The 16,352-nt window shown below is 45.3% G+C and overlaps 2 protein-coding genes across 2 annotated transcripts in view; both read right to left on the reverse strand.

Moving 5' to 3' along the window:
• Window positions 1-141, reverse strand: part of MTERF4 (mitochondrial transcription termination factor 4) — a 1,355-nt gene extending 1,214 nt beyond the window's left edge. Inside the window, exon 1 of the mRNA XM_026036374.1 lies at window positions 132-141. Coding sequence (XP_025892159.1) covers window positions 132-141 — 10 coding nt within the window. The remainder of the gene's footprint in view (window positions 1-131) is intronic.
• Window positions 142-1,284: 1,143 nt separating this feature from the next.
• On the reverse strand, window positions 1,285-16,329 carry PASK (PAS domain containing serine/threonine kinase). Its single transcript, XM_026036375.1, has 18 exons — window positions 16,311-16,329; window positions 15,649-15,855; window positions 14,360-14,595; window positions 13,727-13,897; window positions 12,249-12,389; window positions 11,590-11,724; window positions 10,621-10,914; window positions 9,495-9,657; window positions 8,790-8,964; window positions 7,748-8,277; window positions 7,380-7,561; window positions 5,937-6,104; window positions 5,013-5,138; window positions 4,493-4,627; window positions 3,403-3,602; window positions 2,679-2,812; window positions 1,646-1,792; window positions 1,285-1,481 (listed from the first exon to the last, which is right to left on the reverse strand). Exons 2-18 carry the CDS (start codon window positions 15,818-15,820, stop codon window positions 1,285-1,287), a joined length of 3,306 nt encoding a protein of 1,101 aa, XP_025892160.1. The 5' UTR covers window positions 15,821-15,855; window positions 16,311-16,329.
• Between the last annotated feature and the right edge of the window lie 23 nt (window positions 16,330-16,352).

The following is a 16,352-nucleotide window of genomic DNA, read 5'->3' on the forward strand; positions in this document are numbered from 1 at the left end:
GGGGCCGCCCCCTGCGCGCGGCGCCGGCGGGCACGCGCGCGGAGCACGCGCACGGAGCACGCGCACGCGCGCTCCAGGGGGACGCGTCTGTACGCGCACGCATGGACACACACACGTGCGCACGCACACACGTGTGCGCATGCACGCACACCTCTGTGCACACACGACCGCGCACATACGTATCCGCACTGGTATAGACACCCGGTGGTGCACACACACACACACACACACACACACACACACACAAGCACACCGCACACATCTACACATACACCTATACACACAGATACAAGACTTCACACACACCTGTATACACATATATAAAAACACAAGCACACGCACATATACATATATACACACACATGCATATGCAACACATATATAAAGCACATATATATATATATATATATATATGCACAAGCACCCATGCATCCCCCCCATATACACACACACATATCTACACATTTATGTATGGGGGGAGAGGACTGTCTCATCACCCCACTGCGGCCGCAGCGGGGCTGGGTTGGCACCCGCCCCTCAGCCCCGACCGCGGGCGCTGCCGGCTGCGTCCGGGCGGGCACCGTGATCCGTGCGCCGGCTCCAGCCCAGGGCCACCAGTAAGCTCCCAGCGACACTTTTTAGCCAACAAAGTCCTTCTGTTTCTCCGTGGAGAGTCTTGATCTAGCTCCAAGRAGTGGTCAGGAGAGGTGATTTTGTTACCTCTACGTCAGTATTTTGAATGGGTCGGATTTAGTTCTCTGTCTTGAAGCTGTTTCTTTCCCATGCCTTTGTCTCATCAGAATCAAAGAATATTTTCTTGCCGTTCTTTTGAGGGTGGAGAGAAATTAACTTGTTTAGCCCCTTTATCTGTTTTTTTGAGGTAACAGCAAACATTTGGGGCACCCAGCATCCAAACACCACCCAAAGGGCAGGCAGCAAGCCAGACTAAGATGTTTATTTTCACAGAAAGAGGGAAACAGGATGTAGAAAAGTAAAAAGAGCCATTAAAAAAATTAATCTGGATTCTGAATTGTTAAAAACAAGGCCCTAAAATCCTGCACTTGTTGCACTCACACTAGCTTCTGCCTACCAGTCTAGAAAAGTCAGCCTGAGTTTAGAGGTTGTCCCACAAGACTATAGAAAATGGTTCCCATTCCAGGGCTCCCTGACAGTTACTGCACTCAGGATTTCTCAAAAATGCCTGTCTTCCCGCAAAGGAGAAGTGCTTAAGAGGATTTTCTGCCAGGTCTCGAGTGACAGCACGTGTCCCCTGGGAAGGGGCGCCTACTGCAGGGAAAGCTTGCGGCGATGCCCACGAGCCGAGTCCTGGCCCTCGGCAGCGGCGGGGCCCTCCCTGGCGGGATCCGTCCACCTGCGCTCGGCGGAGCTGGAGCAGGGCTCGGCCTCCACGCCGGGGGCTGCAAGGAGGAGGCTCTCTCTGCTTGTGCCCTCGCTGGAACCATCTCTGAAGCCGCTGCGCTCTAGGAAGGAAGAGAAGCAACAACAGGGCAGCRAGGGGTGACCTCTGCACCCCACTAGTGAACGGGACCCTCTCTCCTCCGGGGAGAAGTTGTTTGCTGCCCACTTCTCATATGAATTCTCCCCGCGTGCCGGGCAGGGCCTGTGTGGAGGCAGAAGCCCTCACCTGCCTCGGCGGAGACGTACACCTCTTCCCAGCTGTAATCGGCCACGTTCACCGGCTGCTTCAGCCACGGGTCCTCCAAGAGCTTGGCTAGAGTCGTGCGCTGCTGCGGCACGGGGTGCAGCAGCCCTGCAATCAGCCTCACGAGACCTGAGGAAGGGGTGAGGCCGCGCGTTAGGCACGCTGCGAATGCAGGGCAATATTTAGATTTAAGCAGTTCAGGTTTTAATCACAAGTTCTCCCCCTTAAACCCTTGTGCGGCACTGTTTTTATTCAGATTTCTCTACACGTTGCTTAGCTCTGGGAACGATCACAGCTTTTTGGGTTGTAAAAAGAGCAAACGGAGAGCAAAGTTGGGACCCTGGARGAGAGAGACATGGAAAGAAATGCCAGGGAGGCAGCCCAAGCTCACTGATCCCAAGCCCAGTCTTCTGTTACGGTCCTGCCATGTTTCATCAGTGATTAAAGGAGCACTTAACGCTCATGGAAAGCTTTAAGAATTGGCCAGCTAATTGTAGCACCACAGAAACGCTACAAACATATTTTTTTGCTGCAAGATCAAAGCATACAATTCATCTGGAAGTTATGAACATTAACAGATTCTCGTCACACACAAGAATAACATACTGCTTGCTGGCAACTAGTCCAAGTGAGACRAAACGGGATTAGAATTATGCAAGGGCTGTTGCAGATTTGAGAGCTATTGAGTAGACTTTGTTTGCTCTGGTTTACTCGGGTATAAACCACACTGAAGTTCAGTCAGTTGTGGCTAAGTTCATTATAATAAATTAAAGATCTGGACTTTGAAATACTGAGACATATAATAGCTTTATTAATTGCATGCATAAAGAACTGCAAATTTATCATTAAAAAAAAAAAAAAAAAAAAAAAAAGGTGTCTTTCCCACGGGGAACAGCTTTCTAAATCATTGCAGAGCACATTTGGAACTGCTTATCCAGTTTTCCCCTCCTTCTGCTCAAACTTTTCTGAGAGATCTGGCCCTTTAGCAAAACAAAAGCAAAAGCAAAGGACTCACCTTCTGACACGACCCTGGGGGGATTCAGGACAGCGGCCATGGCCTCCTCCAGCTCACAGAAGGGATTCTCTCCAAATATGAGGGTATAAAGGGTGACACCAAGTGACCACATCTCCAGCTCAGGCCCTTGGTACCTATGGGGAGACGTGCAGCCTTGCATTAACTCAGGCTGCAAAAAACACCCTTGTGTGCTGAAGAACTGCAAAAAATAAAACAAATTCTTTTAATGGTTCGAATTTTTAACACAGCAAGGTTATGAGATTTCTAATAAGGCTCCCGCAAGGAAGGAAAGATAAAATACTTGCACATACAGGTAGTATTTGCCATCCTGGGACGGTAAAGTTTCCCAAGTGGGTGTATGAGGTTGCCAGATCCTATTTAGAGGAAAGAATATTCAGGGAGGGGAGAATGGGGAAAAGACTGCTGAGCTTTGGGCAGCACATCCAAGACAGCAGTAAAAGACGCTGCAACAAAAGAATCCTGGATTTTAGGGGAGCRTGAGCTTGTCCTTGCACTTACTCATTACTCTGCACAGTCAGAAACAACTGTTTGWATCTGAGCCTTTTACAAGTAATTTCTGCCACTGCAGTGCCCTAAATCTCAGCACAGCTTTCTATGGTGTGCTTAGATACTCCGGACCACCAGTATCAAAGCCTTCCTGTGCTGCACACACACATTTTGGGTGACAAGGGACACRGGGGTGACTTTTCGGAGGGCGACGTACGGTTTGCCAGAGAGCACTTCTGGTGAGCAGTATTCAATGGTCCCGCAGAAGGTATAAAACAATTTGCCCGGTTCCAGGTAGGCGGCTGAACCAAAATCCACGAGCTTAATGGTGAAGTCTTCAGCAATGACAATATTTTCATCCTTGATGTCCCTGTGAAGGATGTTTCTGCAGTGGAGGTAGCCCACAGCTGACACAAGCTGGAACAGAGGAAAGGAGGAGGTTTTAGCACACAGAGATCTCCTGCCGGACAATCTACATGGTGACACAATTCCAGTCATCCTATTTTGGGTTAGAACTGCATAAACCAGATCTAGCTCCTAGTGTTGCTAACTACACGAGAGCTCAGGAATGGCTGTCAGCACTGCTGTGAGAGGCGTCGACTCCAGGGCTCTTGTAGTCACCAAGTATTTATGGTTTTGGTAAGAAGCGTCYGTGGCTGCTGCTACAACCCTGCAGGTTATTCTATTTTTATCTCAGCTTTTGTTTTCTTTGGAGGGGCCTTTGATTTTTCCAGCAGACTCTTGACTGTTGGCCTCCAGCGCTGCAGGATGACAAAGCACTGGAGAGTGAAGTTTCATAGGAACAGCACATTCCCCCGGAGGCCCCTTCTTCTTCGCGCACGACTCGCGCTCTAACACCGTAATTAAGAAGCTCATCACAATTATGTCACCTTGGAAACAGTCTTGAGCCCGACCACAATACATCTCAGCAAGAAAAGCAGGCAGGGAAGTTTCCATTTATAATGCAAAGCTCCCTCTTCTCCCACAGCAGAGCACATGCAGCTGTCACGTAAACGGGCATCTAGGAGTGCACGGTGCCATGGGCAGGGCCAAAAAGCAAGAGTTTTCAATAAAATCCTCACCTGAAGACAGACCCTGTAAAGGTTTCCGTGTTAGAGGTTTCTAAGTAAACCTCAGACAGGTTTTGYAGGCTGCATTTCAGTAAAGTTCTGCAGTTATTGCACACAACCCTGGAGGAACCAGTGCCTACTGATCAGYCAGTAATTCTTCTGAGTGAAAAAAGGTCTCAGTCCTTATATTAATTACCTTTCTCCTATGTGCAGCAAATGCACGTTGCCAGCTCTCACCTGTCTGAACAGATAGCTTGCTAAGGGCTCATCCAAGTCAGGCTGATTATCAATGAACGCAAAGAGATCCAGACCAGATCCATGCTTCTCCATCACCAGCTGGAAGAACTGTTCATTTTCAAATACATCCAGAACCTATAAATAACAGACTCTTTTTACCATGAGCTTCAACCTCAAACTATTTTTGCCAACGTTGCTTCCCTCTTGGGAGGCTTAGTCAGAGTACATCATCATCTCTCAAGTCTCATCTCACCAAGCACAAAGAGTTCTTGAAGAATGCATGGAATTAAAATGGAAAGGAGCATTGAAAGCAAGAGGAATTATCTTTCTGAGAAAAAGAAAAAAGGCAGAGAACAGAAATCAAGATACACAGCAAAATTTTTTACTGAACTGCTAAATGTCTGGGCATAGTGTATTTCACTGCTAAGGCATGCATCCTGTTGTTATCTTAAAATAATGCATGGGCTTTTTTTCTTTCATCAGATACAGTTCCCACTGGGTTTGCTCTAAATTACAGTACCTTAATGATATTGGGGTGCTGCACCTTCGACAGGATTGCAATCTCTTGAGTCACTCGCCCCAGGTCAGGGTCATCTACCCAGCAGTCCTCAAACACCCTCTCCTTCCAGATGAACTTCACCACAACCTACACAGAAAACTACATTTAATATTGCCCACAAAAACATGGCTTTAAGTACTTGCTAAGTTAATTTCCCAGAAAGATTASTGACCGATATTACTAGAAAACTAGAAGCCAATATGTGCTGCTTATACTATTTTTAAAATATACTTGAACTAATCGAGCCCTAGAAGCCAAATGCCACACACAGATGGCAAATATCCATAATTTATTTTATTTTTGTTGATGCTCTGAATTCCAACGACTTTGACAAGCAGGCTGTCTTCCATAAACTCCATTATGGCAATAATAACCTCTAGAAGGGGTTTACAGTAGAGAGAAATGAGCAGTTAACCATACACAGGAAAAAATAGAGATTTTGCTTCTCGACACCCAAAATACTCCTGCTGATAAAGAACTATTTTGGGTCTCATAACCTCCGTGTGATTATTTCACTGCAAAGTAACCACATCCTAAAGTCTTGGCACAAAAGACGGACTTTGGAGTTTGACCTCCTCTTTAGCAAATAAAGATTAAAATGTGTAATTCTGTTTAAGCCCAGAATACACTTCTTGGAGCAGGTTAAATTAGCTCCATGACCAGCCTCATTCCATACCTGCTGCTTTAGGTAACAGGTCATCAAGGCGAGCATTTCACTGTCCTGTTTTCACAAGCTTAAAGACTTCACATKCTAAATACATAAAACCCCAAACTAGGAAATGGCAGGTTTTAATAGCTTAGTTTTTATATTACATAAATGCTCTAACTTTTCAAATTCAATCCTAAATAATCATTACAACAACAACTAGAATAGAAATACTTAACCTCTTGTTGATCTGCCTTGCACCTGGCAGTCCAGACAAAGCCAAAAGACCCTTTGCCGATGGGACTCAGCGTGTCGTATTTTCTTGCATATTCTCCCTCACAAGCCTGTAGCCTTTCAAGCTCTTCAGCAGCTCGGGAGCTATCTGAAAAWGGAGTTGATCTGATCCTCTAGGTACAGAAAAAAGAAAACAGCAAAAGGAAAATGAGCAAAACCAGGAAAATGTCTGTAAAATGACATAAAGACTGAAAAGAAAATACGTATTCACAAGACTAACTGAAGAGAGTGATCTTTGCTTTTGATAGCAAAGTCTGTATATTGAGGTAACAAATACTGGGGTAACAAAAATGTTTAATTCAATAGTGTGATTTCAATAGCTCCCAGTGCTGCTAAAGTCAGGAAAAAGGAAAACCAAACTGAAGAATGTGCATTTTAGCTGCTAGTACAAAATTTTCTAGGCAAATAGGAAAATAGAATAATGAATTTTTAGCAAATGAACATCTTATTTGATGAACAAAAAGGCAGATGATTTTTGATGCCATCTCTTTTCCAGGTTAAACGGACAGAACTAAAAAGGTGCTTTAAGCCCAAGCAATAAAATTGTCGATTTCCACGTGTTGCACCAACCTAAAWTGACTCAGTGTATAAAAGACATTTAATTTCCAATGTTTACAGAGCTCTCTGGCACAAGAGCATTTTACTTTCTTCAAGCTCTCTTAGGGGACAGACAGAAGAAAGAAATTTAAGGAACACCTTACTAAAATCCATTATAAAGTCATATAAAATCCAGCTACCTAAAGATTTTAGGGCATGCTTATTCATGGAATCTAAAAGATCTCCTTCACCCATTTAGGTTCATCCAAGAGACTATTTCTCTGTTTACAGCTCTAGTGAAAGTACTGTCAGTTTTTCATCCACTATTAATTAAAAGGCAAGCCCGAGGAGTTACATATTCAATTTTCTGTACACCAAGCCGAATGCAGCACCCTGGTAGGCAGCTAAAAAAAAAAGGCCTTTTTTGCTGACCTAAGTCACTGTGAAAGTTTCTTTCATCCCAGTATTTCTTTTCTTTTAATAATGTTACATTGCTTGTTTCAACGTGATTACACTGATTTTAAAATTAATCTCATTACACTGGGGCAAATCTCTATTGTAAAGATCCTTAAACCTGCCTAAGAACAGATTGAAAACTAGGAGCTTTTATTGTTCAGACTGGGAAGGTAACTACACGGCACCGTGTAGTTCAGTGCGTTACAGAATAATAATTTGTCCTTTCCATGGCAACCCCTAAACACGCATTTCTTTTGACACACCAACAGGGAAATAAGGAAGCAGCAATATTCCCCACCAGGCCAGGCCATTATTACAGCATGGAAAACTTCACAACCTTTGGTTCAGCTCGACAGTGCTCCATGTTATAAAACAGCGTAAATAAAATTTCTTACTTCTGTGAGACTGTGTGTGGAAAAATCTGTTACGGACTGGATGGAGCTCGCGAGGCTGGAGAAGCAGAGCTGAGTCTTTGGTGTTGTTTCTTGCTGGCTCGGTATAAAGTCTTTGACCACCCAGACGCAGAAGAGTGCAGCAGGGTCCTGCAGTTCCACGTGTTTCACTTCAAAAAGTATCGCTGCGGAAACAGGGGGGAGAGTTGAAAGGGTGGAATGAAACTTTATTGCTGAATGAGAGCACAGAGCCTCCTGAGAGACATTTTGTTTGGGGTTTGGGGACTAGAGCTGTCTGCCTTCCTCAGAAGTGTGGGTGAAAAAGTGTCCTGTTAGGAGGTTTTGGCAGAGGAGAAGCAGGCTTAACTTACTCAGTCGAGAACCATCTCTGTGATAGCAGCTCCCAAAGTAGATGCCCTCCAGTATCTCCGAGCTCAAAGGATTCGGACGTCCTTCTTGTTTCACGGGCGTAGATGTTACTCGTACTGGCACAGTTTGCTTTTTCTGCCCAGAGAAAGCACTGTCTGGAAGTAGTGTTTCAGCCACAGCGCAATCCTCTGCATCAGAGGACGCTCCCACAGGAGCCGCAGCGGTGCCTGAAGAGTCAGCTGAGTTCCCCTCCGCACCAAGATTCAGATCCAGATCCTCRAGGCCAGAGCAAAGGCAGTTGAGCWCAGTGTCTGACTCTTTAACATCCTCAAGGGTTGTTTCAGCTCCCAGGGCAAATGCCAGGCTGATTTTCGAAGGCTGCTGTTTAATCCTGTACCTCTGAAGGTCTCGCAGGCAGCGAGATGCTGCCRCAGACCGCAGTTCATCGACTGTTGCTGGTCCGGATGAGGTACCAGTCACAGAAGAAGGCTTAGCCAAGCTATCGGACRGAGCAGTGGACACGTCTTCTAGCCTAGAAAACACAGGAAAATGGGAACAATTGGGAAACGTTTGTGAAGGAGGAGTTCACAGTTATTCTTTATATTATATGCTTTGTATTACATTATATGACAAATGTATTACATTATATGAGAAAAGAGTCATTTGTATGACACCCACTGTTCAGGTCCTACGTTGACTATGTAAAACGCACACAAAACCTCTCCTTTTCAGACTTAAAAAAGACAGAAAGCACTTGGTCCAGCTTCCAGCTTTAGCACTCCAGTGGCACTCCTTCCCTAGGGATTACTTTCTTATCTAACTCCATTTCTAAATATATTTTGCAGTTCATTTACCACAACCAGAAGCYGCTACATGTGGCAAGGCACTTCTAGCCCTGAGAAGATTCCTGTTGACTTCTCAGCCATCAGCTCAAACACAGTTCAATGGAACCCACTGCATAAGGTATTTTACAATGGAAAATTTTATTTTACCTTATATTTTATATTTTACCTCATCTTTACCAAGGCATKTTAACATATTTACCTTCTAGCAGTTGTGGATGAGACTTCAGGAGAGGAAGGAGTAGGTGAGAAACTGCTCCCACTCTTTCTCTTGCTCCCTGTATTTACCATCCTGTCTTCTCTGTGTCTTTGCCCTGGTATCTGTGCCTCATCTCGTGCCAGAAGGCTTGTTGAAGAWGAAGCCAAATGACTGATTCCTGCACCAAACAAGAAACAAAACCTTGTTTATGCATKGATGTTTATTTAAGCTATTGCAGAGGTATTGGCCTCTTGGGTTAGCTAGTTGGCTTGAAGTTCAGGGAGCTGAGAGAGGCTCGTGGCTATGCAGAGACTGAGAATGAGGCTATCATATAGASAGCAGCAGCATGAAAGGCCAAAATACACAAAAACTGGGATGTAGTAAAGCAAGGATTGTTAGACTCGCAGAAGTAAGTGAACAAATGCAGTTTTCAAATGGAAAAAAATATTCTAGTTTCTGAAGTCTGAGTGTCAATGTTTCCTCCCTGAAGATGAATTACCTCTGGATTACAAAGCTATCCCTTCACTAAAGAGTTATTTAAGAATTTTCACACTGTCTACTTGTTTCGGTAGGAACTGTGAGTTGTTTCCAAAGCAGCTGTGCATCTCCAGGCAAAAAAAAAAAAAAAAAAACTGCTTAGACATAAACTGCTTTTACAAAGCACACTTCCATATTCAGAGGTAAATTCCTCTTCTTTGCTCATTTTACCTTTGTTGGAGCCACCAGGGGCGGTTGTACTGCAAGCAGCGACTCCTCCAGAGATACCTGCATTTTCTGTCCCCATTGAGTCCTCAAAGGGAGGTAGTGGCAAGGAGCGGTCCCTGCATTTGTCCATGCTCTTATAGAAACCAGGGATCAGGAACGTAATGTTCTAAAACAGAAGAAAATGAAACCTTTGAAGGTAAATGGGCTCTCACATGCTGGGGACAATTGCTAACAAACTACGTTGGCAGTCGTGATGCTCATGGAAAGTCAGGCTCAGGTGGAGAACACATGAGTGTGCAGCATCTGGTGGCCCAGAAGGCCAACGGGATCCCGGGGTGCATTAAGAGGAGCGTCTCCAACAGGTCGAGGGAGGTGATTGTCCCCCTATACACAGCCCTGGTGAGGCCACATCTGGAGACTGGGATCTGGGCTCCCCAGKACAAGAGGGATGTGGAGCTGCTGGAGAGAGTCCAGCGCAGGGCTATGAGGATCATCAGGGGCCTGGAACATCTGCCCTATGAGCAAAGGCTGAGGGAGCTGGGCCTGTTCAGCCTGGAGAAGAGGAGGCTGAGGGGGGACCTGAGCAGTGTCTGTACCCTCAAGGGAGGCTGTGAGGAGGAGGGGCCGGCCTCTTTTCAGCGGTGGCCAGCGACAGGACTAGAGGAAATGGCTACAAACYGAAGCATCGGAAGCTCTACAGGAACACGTTTCTTAACAGTGAGGGTGACAGAGCCCTGGAACAGGCTGCCCAGGGAGGTTGTGGAGTCTCCTTCTTTGGAGATCTTTAAAACCCGCTTGGATGCAGCCCTGTGCCACATGCTCTGGGTGACCCTAGGCGTGCAGGGAGGTTGGACTAGATGACCTCTGAGGTCCCTTGCAACCTTAASCATTCTATGATTCTATGATCCTTTGGACTGTTGGAAGCTCATTCCAACCCAAACCAAGAAAAAAAAAATCCAGCAATTGCAACCAGAGAATTTGTGTATTATCCTGCAACTCACTCACTGAACTAGTAGAGCACGGACTTTTGTGACAGACAGAACYGAGGAGCAAAGGAAACTTTGCACCTCCCAGGGATGTGCTGCCTGACACGACAGTCATGTTAGGGAGACGACAATTCCTACCTTACCTTTCCCAACAGCTCTTCCTTCTCATAGCCAAACAGCATTAGRGCGAAACTGTTCTGGATGCCATGGATGGTTCCGTCTGGCTGGAGTGTAATAATGCCACTGATGGTGGAAAACACCCTGACTGTGGCAGAATAATGACAGTCTGTGAAGTAGCCTTGTTTTTCTGTCCATGAAAYGTTGTCTTTCTGCAGTTCAGCTTTGTCGTCTTCTGGAAGGCTAGTGTGCAGCTTTATGCTGAGAGGAAAGGTGTTCCCCTCTCTGGTTCGACCTACAGATCTCTGGATCCTGAGGTTCTAAAGGCAAGCAGATGAACAAACAAACTTAAAAMCCCTAAACCACCAGTTAATTTTATTTTAGTATTCATATAAAGTCGCCCAGAAAAGTTCTCAGGAAAAAGGATAGAGAGAAGGAGCAGGCAAAGAGAAAGTGAACAAATGTTGTGAATATCAAGTGTCAAAAGCAAAGTTGTTGTTTTTTGGAGGATTTATAACACAGTGTTGAAGACAGGCCGTGTCCATGCTGCAGCTTCTGGGCAAAGAGGGCATTTTAGGCAAACTTAGCTTAGATCTTAGGTCTTTCTCCCTACATCCCAATGCCATTTGCAAAATCTGCACGTTTTTTAAACTTTTAGCCTTTCGAACACCACTGAAACCAGCCAAAGAATTCAAAGCAGCATGAGGGTGCTGACAGAGACAGCAGGGTTCCCAAAAGAAGCCAGGCTTCTCATGGAATGGGAAAAAGCATCTGTAACAATGACACATCCCAAAACGAGAGGTCAGGGTTTGGGCTCATCCTTAGAAAACCTCCAGACAGCAGCCAGCTAAATAAGCAGCACAGTCTTTTATTTTGAGGACACTTGTGCATCGCTCTGAAAAGGCTTCCTCTTGATGGACAAGGAGGGAAAACAACGTATACCTATGGCCAGGGGGGAAGCRTATGAAAAAGTTTGCCTGGAGTTTATACCATACCTTTGGGATACTTTTGCCCAGAGCGGGGATCTGCACAGAAGGAATCAGGTCTTTTAGGTTGAGCCCAATTACTTCTTCCAATGATGGGTAGCCATGGAGATAGGCAAAAAGAAGGTCACATGATGTAATCTCGCCCTTGGGAAGAGAATTTACAGGACTATTTTAGCAGTTTAGACGTAAGCCAGCCCATCCTCTAACAACAGTTTCTGCAAGGATCTGCCCAAATGCCAAGAGATGTCCACAAAGAGAGGGCAGAATTAAACAGGTGACTCAGTAAAAGCAAACATGGTATAACACAATGCTGCTCTGACAAGGTCATGCATGAACCCACCCCTGGTCAGAGAAGCAGAGGAGTCTAAGATTCCTCACAACATTTTTCCTTAGCAAACTGCTTCCCTTCACAAGAAGGGCAACCCTGCCCTAAAGAATCCCCTGCCAAACTTCCAGTGTTGCAGTCTGAGATATCCCCTAAGATATTTTTTAATTTGACTAGTTAAATCTCAAGGTGAACAGCATGGGGGCAATTTGCACGTGAYCCCAATTTGAGGCAGTATTATTTTAACATTCATAAGTAATAACGTGCCCATGGAAATCAGATGCATCTAATTTGCACAAACTGTCACGAACTGCTGTCACTCGATGACTAGAAAAATACTCACGTCAGCCCTGAAGGAAACAGAAGCCGAGAGCCTTTCCACTGGTTCCAGCACAACCACACAGCGCTGGTTGTCCTCGCTCTTCATTCGCCTCAGCCACACGGAGACTGGGATCTTCTCTTTGGAACGGCCTAGAATATCCACCTTCCCATAGGAAACACAGAGGGGTTCCAAAGAAGAATAAGAAATTACCCCCAAATCTCTCCCCCTCATTATTAGAAAAACATTGTCTCAACTATTTGCTGTATTTTTTTTTTTAATTTGGAAGAAACATAGCTTTAATATAGAGATGAAGATGTTCACAGATAATTCACTGATGATACACAACATATTGCTTTTGTTGCATCTTTCACCTCAGTGCATTTCCTTCAGCACAATAAACATTTTAATCTAATACTTCACACTCGGTGAGAATCATCCGCCGTATTTAAAGGAATTCCAGTAACACATAGCATTCAAAACAACTAAATCTTTGAATATATCCAATGGTGCCAGGGAATACTGCACATTATGAAGGTAGTTTCCATTTTCAGCTGCAAAACCAGCAGCTCAGTTTCCTGTGGGAGAAGATTCTTTGCAAATCAGATGTTTACTTATAACCTGCAGTGCTCACATCAAGCCTTTTATCACTTTTGTGGGATTTTGACAGAATGGGTTTGTGAATCACACAGCAACTCCCTGAGAGCCTATAAAATATTTGGAGCTGCTGTAGCTCGGAGGCTGTGCCTTCCTCAGCCATTTCATTTTTATTGTGGATTCAYTTACTCAAGCTTAGATTTTTCGTCCCAAACCCAACTGAAGGCTCAGGAAGCTCAAGCTTTGACATGATGGGAATTTGAGTATAAAAATCATGCGCCATGAAGAACAGGAGCTCATTTTCCCCAATATTTTCTAGTAGTGCTTCGCAAAAACAGCAATAGAAAATATTTTTTAGGTGCTTCTCTCACAGCTCTCTCACAAACAACCTCCACACAGGCAAAACRTCAGTTCTGCTCTTCTGCGTCTTAAGACATTTTGTCACAGTCARTTCACAGTATTTGATGTCTAACTTCCTAACGTGTACCATGCAATTTAATTTTAAGGATATTCTAAAAGTCTTGGACAATTTAAAACTTTTACTAGAAGTTTTTACTATGCTAGGCAATCTATGTAATTTTTGTTTGGTTGGGTTTATTTATTTATTTATTTATTTTTAAATCCAGTGTCCTTGAAGCATCCCTTTGATCACATCATCATGCCTCTATGTATTTGATAGCTGGAAGGATCTTATGGGTGCCTCCCAAACCATCTCTTACCCTTTCAGATCCCCTATCCACAGACGTCAAAAGACTTACAAATTACTTAATTGTCAAATGCCCATAAAGTCACCTGTCTCAGGAAATAATATTAAAAATGTTAAAAAAAAAAAAAAAAAAAGTGCACGGTGAATACTTGTTGGAATATGGAAGTATGGGGAATATTTGCCGGAACATTTCACGTACCACAGTTCCTGAAACCATGGATTTACATCCATCAGCTTCTATGTACTCCTCACCCAGGGTTTCCACTATGTCTTGACTGGATTTTGAAATCAGGTGGGACAGTTTCTGACCAATGAGTTCCTGACTGCTGCATCCAAGTAGATTGCAGGCTTTGTCGTTGGCCACGAGAATCTGTAGAAGTAGAAAGGAAAAAGGACAAGCCAAAAAAACCACAAAAGCCACAAGTTTCTTTAATCGTGCTGTTTTAACGTCTCACAATGTCACTTTTTCAGGGGAAATGGAGAGATCATTTTTAATTCTGAAGTCTCGCTAAAACTTCTTTTTCTAGGACAAGCCTTGGCCGAGCCTCTCCTTCSTTAAGAGGGTTTGAGACACTGGTAACTTTCAAGTTTCCTGCTTTTGAATTGCCTACCCTGTTCTCAGCACTTAATTCATACTAATGTTTACTCTCAGGACGAAACCAGAGAAATTCTCTCTCTCTCAGTGTAAAATACATATTTACTGGGACAAAGACCTTGTGTCGCCGTGAGCCCATCCCAGTGAAGGGGCTTCCTTGTCACACGGCTCCAAATTAAGTTTTCTGCCTCTCTTTCCTTCCCTGCACATGGCACCGCAACAGCTACAAGCCAGTACCTCTGTGGTGTTGACATCCACGGTGAAGATGGCTTTGCTGGGATTGCGTGCGGCGCCTGCAAGTTGTTGGCTGGATTCCTCCCCGGCAAGGGGATGCAGAAAGGACACAGAGGCAGGACTGCAAAGGGAGCTGGAGAGAGAGGCCGAATCCCACTGAGCCCAGGAGTTTGAGATTTTGCTGGTACGAATGTTATGAGCCGCCAGTGAAGACAAGCAGTAAGAGCTCCATTTGTCTCCTGTGAGAAGGTAAAGGTCAACTGGGTTGCTCTCAAGTCTACTACAGGAGGATTTACAGGCATGAATTAAAARAAAAAAATGTCCGAAACAGCCATCAGGCAACATTATCTCAAAATATATGCTGCTAGAAATTGCCAAAAAAACCCAAAACCAATTAAACTAAAGGTAAAAGAAATGATTCTAATAAATATGTCTTTTGAAGTCACAGGCACTGGAATAATTTGATACTGTTCATGGGCTAGAAAATATTGCCAACATGCATCAYATTAACCAGACCAGTCAATTTTCCTTTCACTGAAGATAACAGAGTTTAAAGGACAGGTTTTGAATTCTCTCGAGTTAAAATTGCAACTGTTATTAAATATAATTACTCTAAGTGTTCAGGCCCCATACTTAAACACCAAGTTAGTCAGAAGCTTTTTAATTAACTGTTCACAAGAGCTGACACTGAAATACCTGTGCCCACACCAGTGCTTTATGTCACGAAGTGCCAGGCGATWGTACTACGATTTTCAGAAGTTCTGCCTGTAGGATATGTTCCTGCATCTGACACTGGGAGCCAAATACCACCGCTCCATGCCCAAAACAGCAAGCAGTTCTGAAGGGCAAGTCATGATGACCTTGGCATCACAAGGATCCCTCTGTATTTACGCTTGTGTACCACATGGACCACGATAAAACAGAGACATCTGTATCTGGATGTGTTTGAAAGGGATGTAGATGTGTTGAAAGAAAGACGTTCTTCCCCCCGCTGTCATCTTCCTCCCCATTTGGCAGTTTTTCATGTTTTAGAAGATAATATTTAGAACACCAGGTATCCCAGAAGCCCAGAACTGCCTGCTCCAGCCAGTAAATGTTGCCCAGGAACAAGTACCAGTACAGAGCAGGCAAACAGCAATGTGACCCTCAAAATACCCCCTGACAGCTACTTATTGCTACCACCTCTAGCTCTCAGGGAGAGGAGGGAACAAGATCTGACACCATCTGTAGGAACAATCATCCCACTCCTCGTTGACCCCCATGAACACAGCAGTCTCAGACCACCCGCTCACCGGACAGAGATGCCTGACTCCGGCACAGCTCCGAAAAATGGCTTTTCCTCCTCTTTCTGGCCCAGGGGTTGGACCTGCTCAGCTTATCAGAGTCGCCCAAGCGCTGCAGGGACGAGCCCGGTGATGAAGGCACCAGGGCCTCCTCGGAGACGCCGGACGCCTCGGCTGCCATCTTCACACCGTGGCTGCCATGCRGTGAAACGCCGTCTGCAACAGAAACGTGACGGAACCGCTGAGACCCGGGCCTGCACTAACGCCCGCGGTATCGGCCCAACGCTCCTCCTCATCCCTTGTCCCTTGTCCCTTGCCCAAGGGACTCCTGGGCCACGCTGCAAGATCAACGTGACCATTAATGCACATGCAGCATCTATAGCACAACCTGTGGAACTTCCCCACCGTACTACTGGAAGTRCTACCATAGTCCCCAAATCACATTTTTTTCCCACTTTCCACTCATTTTAAACGCAGGTGATCAGGGCAGCCACCCTCAATATCGACGCAAAGCGGCCCGGTCCAGCGCACCCGAGTCCTCCCGCGGCGCCGGCGCGGGGCAGCCCCAGCCGGACCCAACCGGACCCAGCCGGACCCAACCGGACCCAGCCGGACCCAACCGGACCCAACCGTACCTGGCCGGGGCCGCCGCGTCCCCTCAGGGCAGTTACCTCAGAGCGGCGGGCGCGAGGAAACAGTGGGCGGGGCTTTCT

The sequence above is a fragment of the Nothoprocta perdicaria genome, unplaced genomic scaffold, assembly GCF_003342845.1.
Source record: "Nothoprocta perdicaria isolate Ctin4 unplaced genomic scaffold, notPer1 scaffold_177, whole genome shotgun sequence".
Classification (NCBI taxonomy): Eukaryota; Metazoa; Chordata; class Aves; order Tinamiformes; family Tinamidae; genus Nothoprocta; species Nothoprocta perdicaria.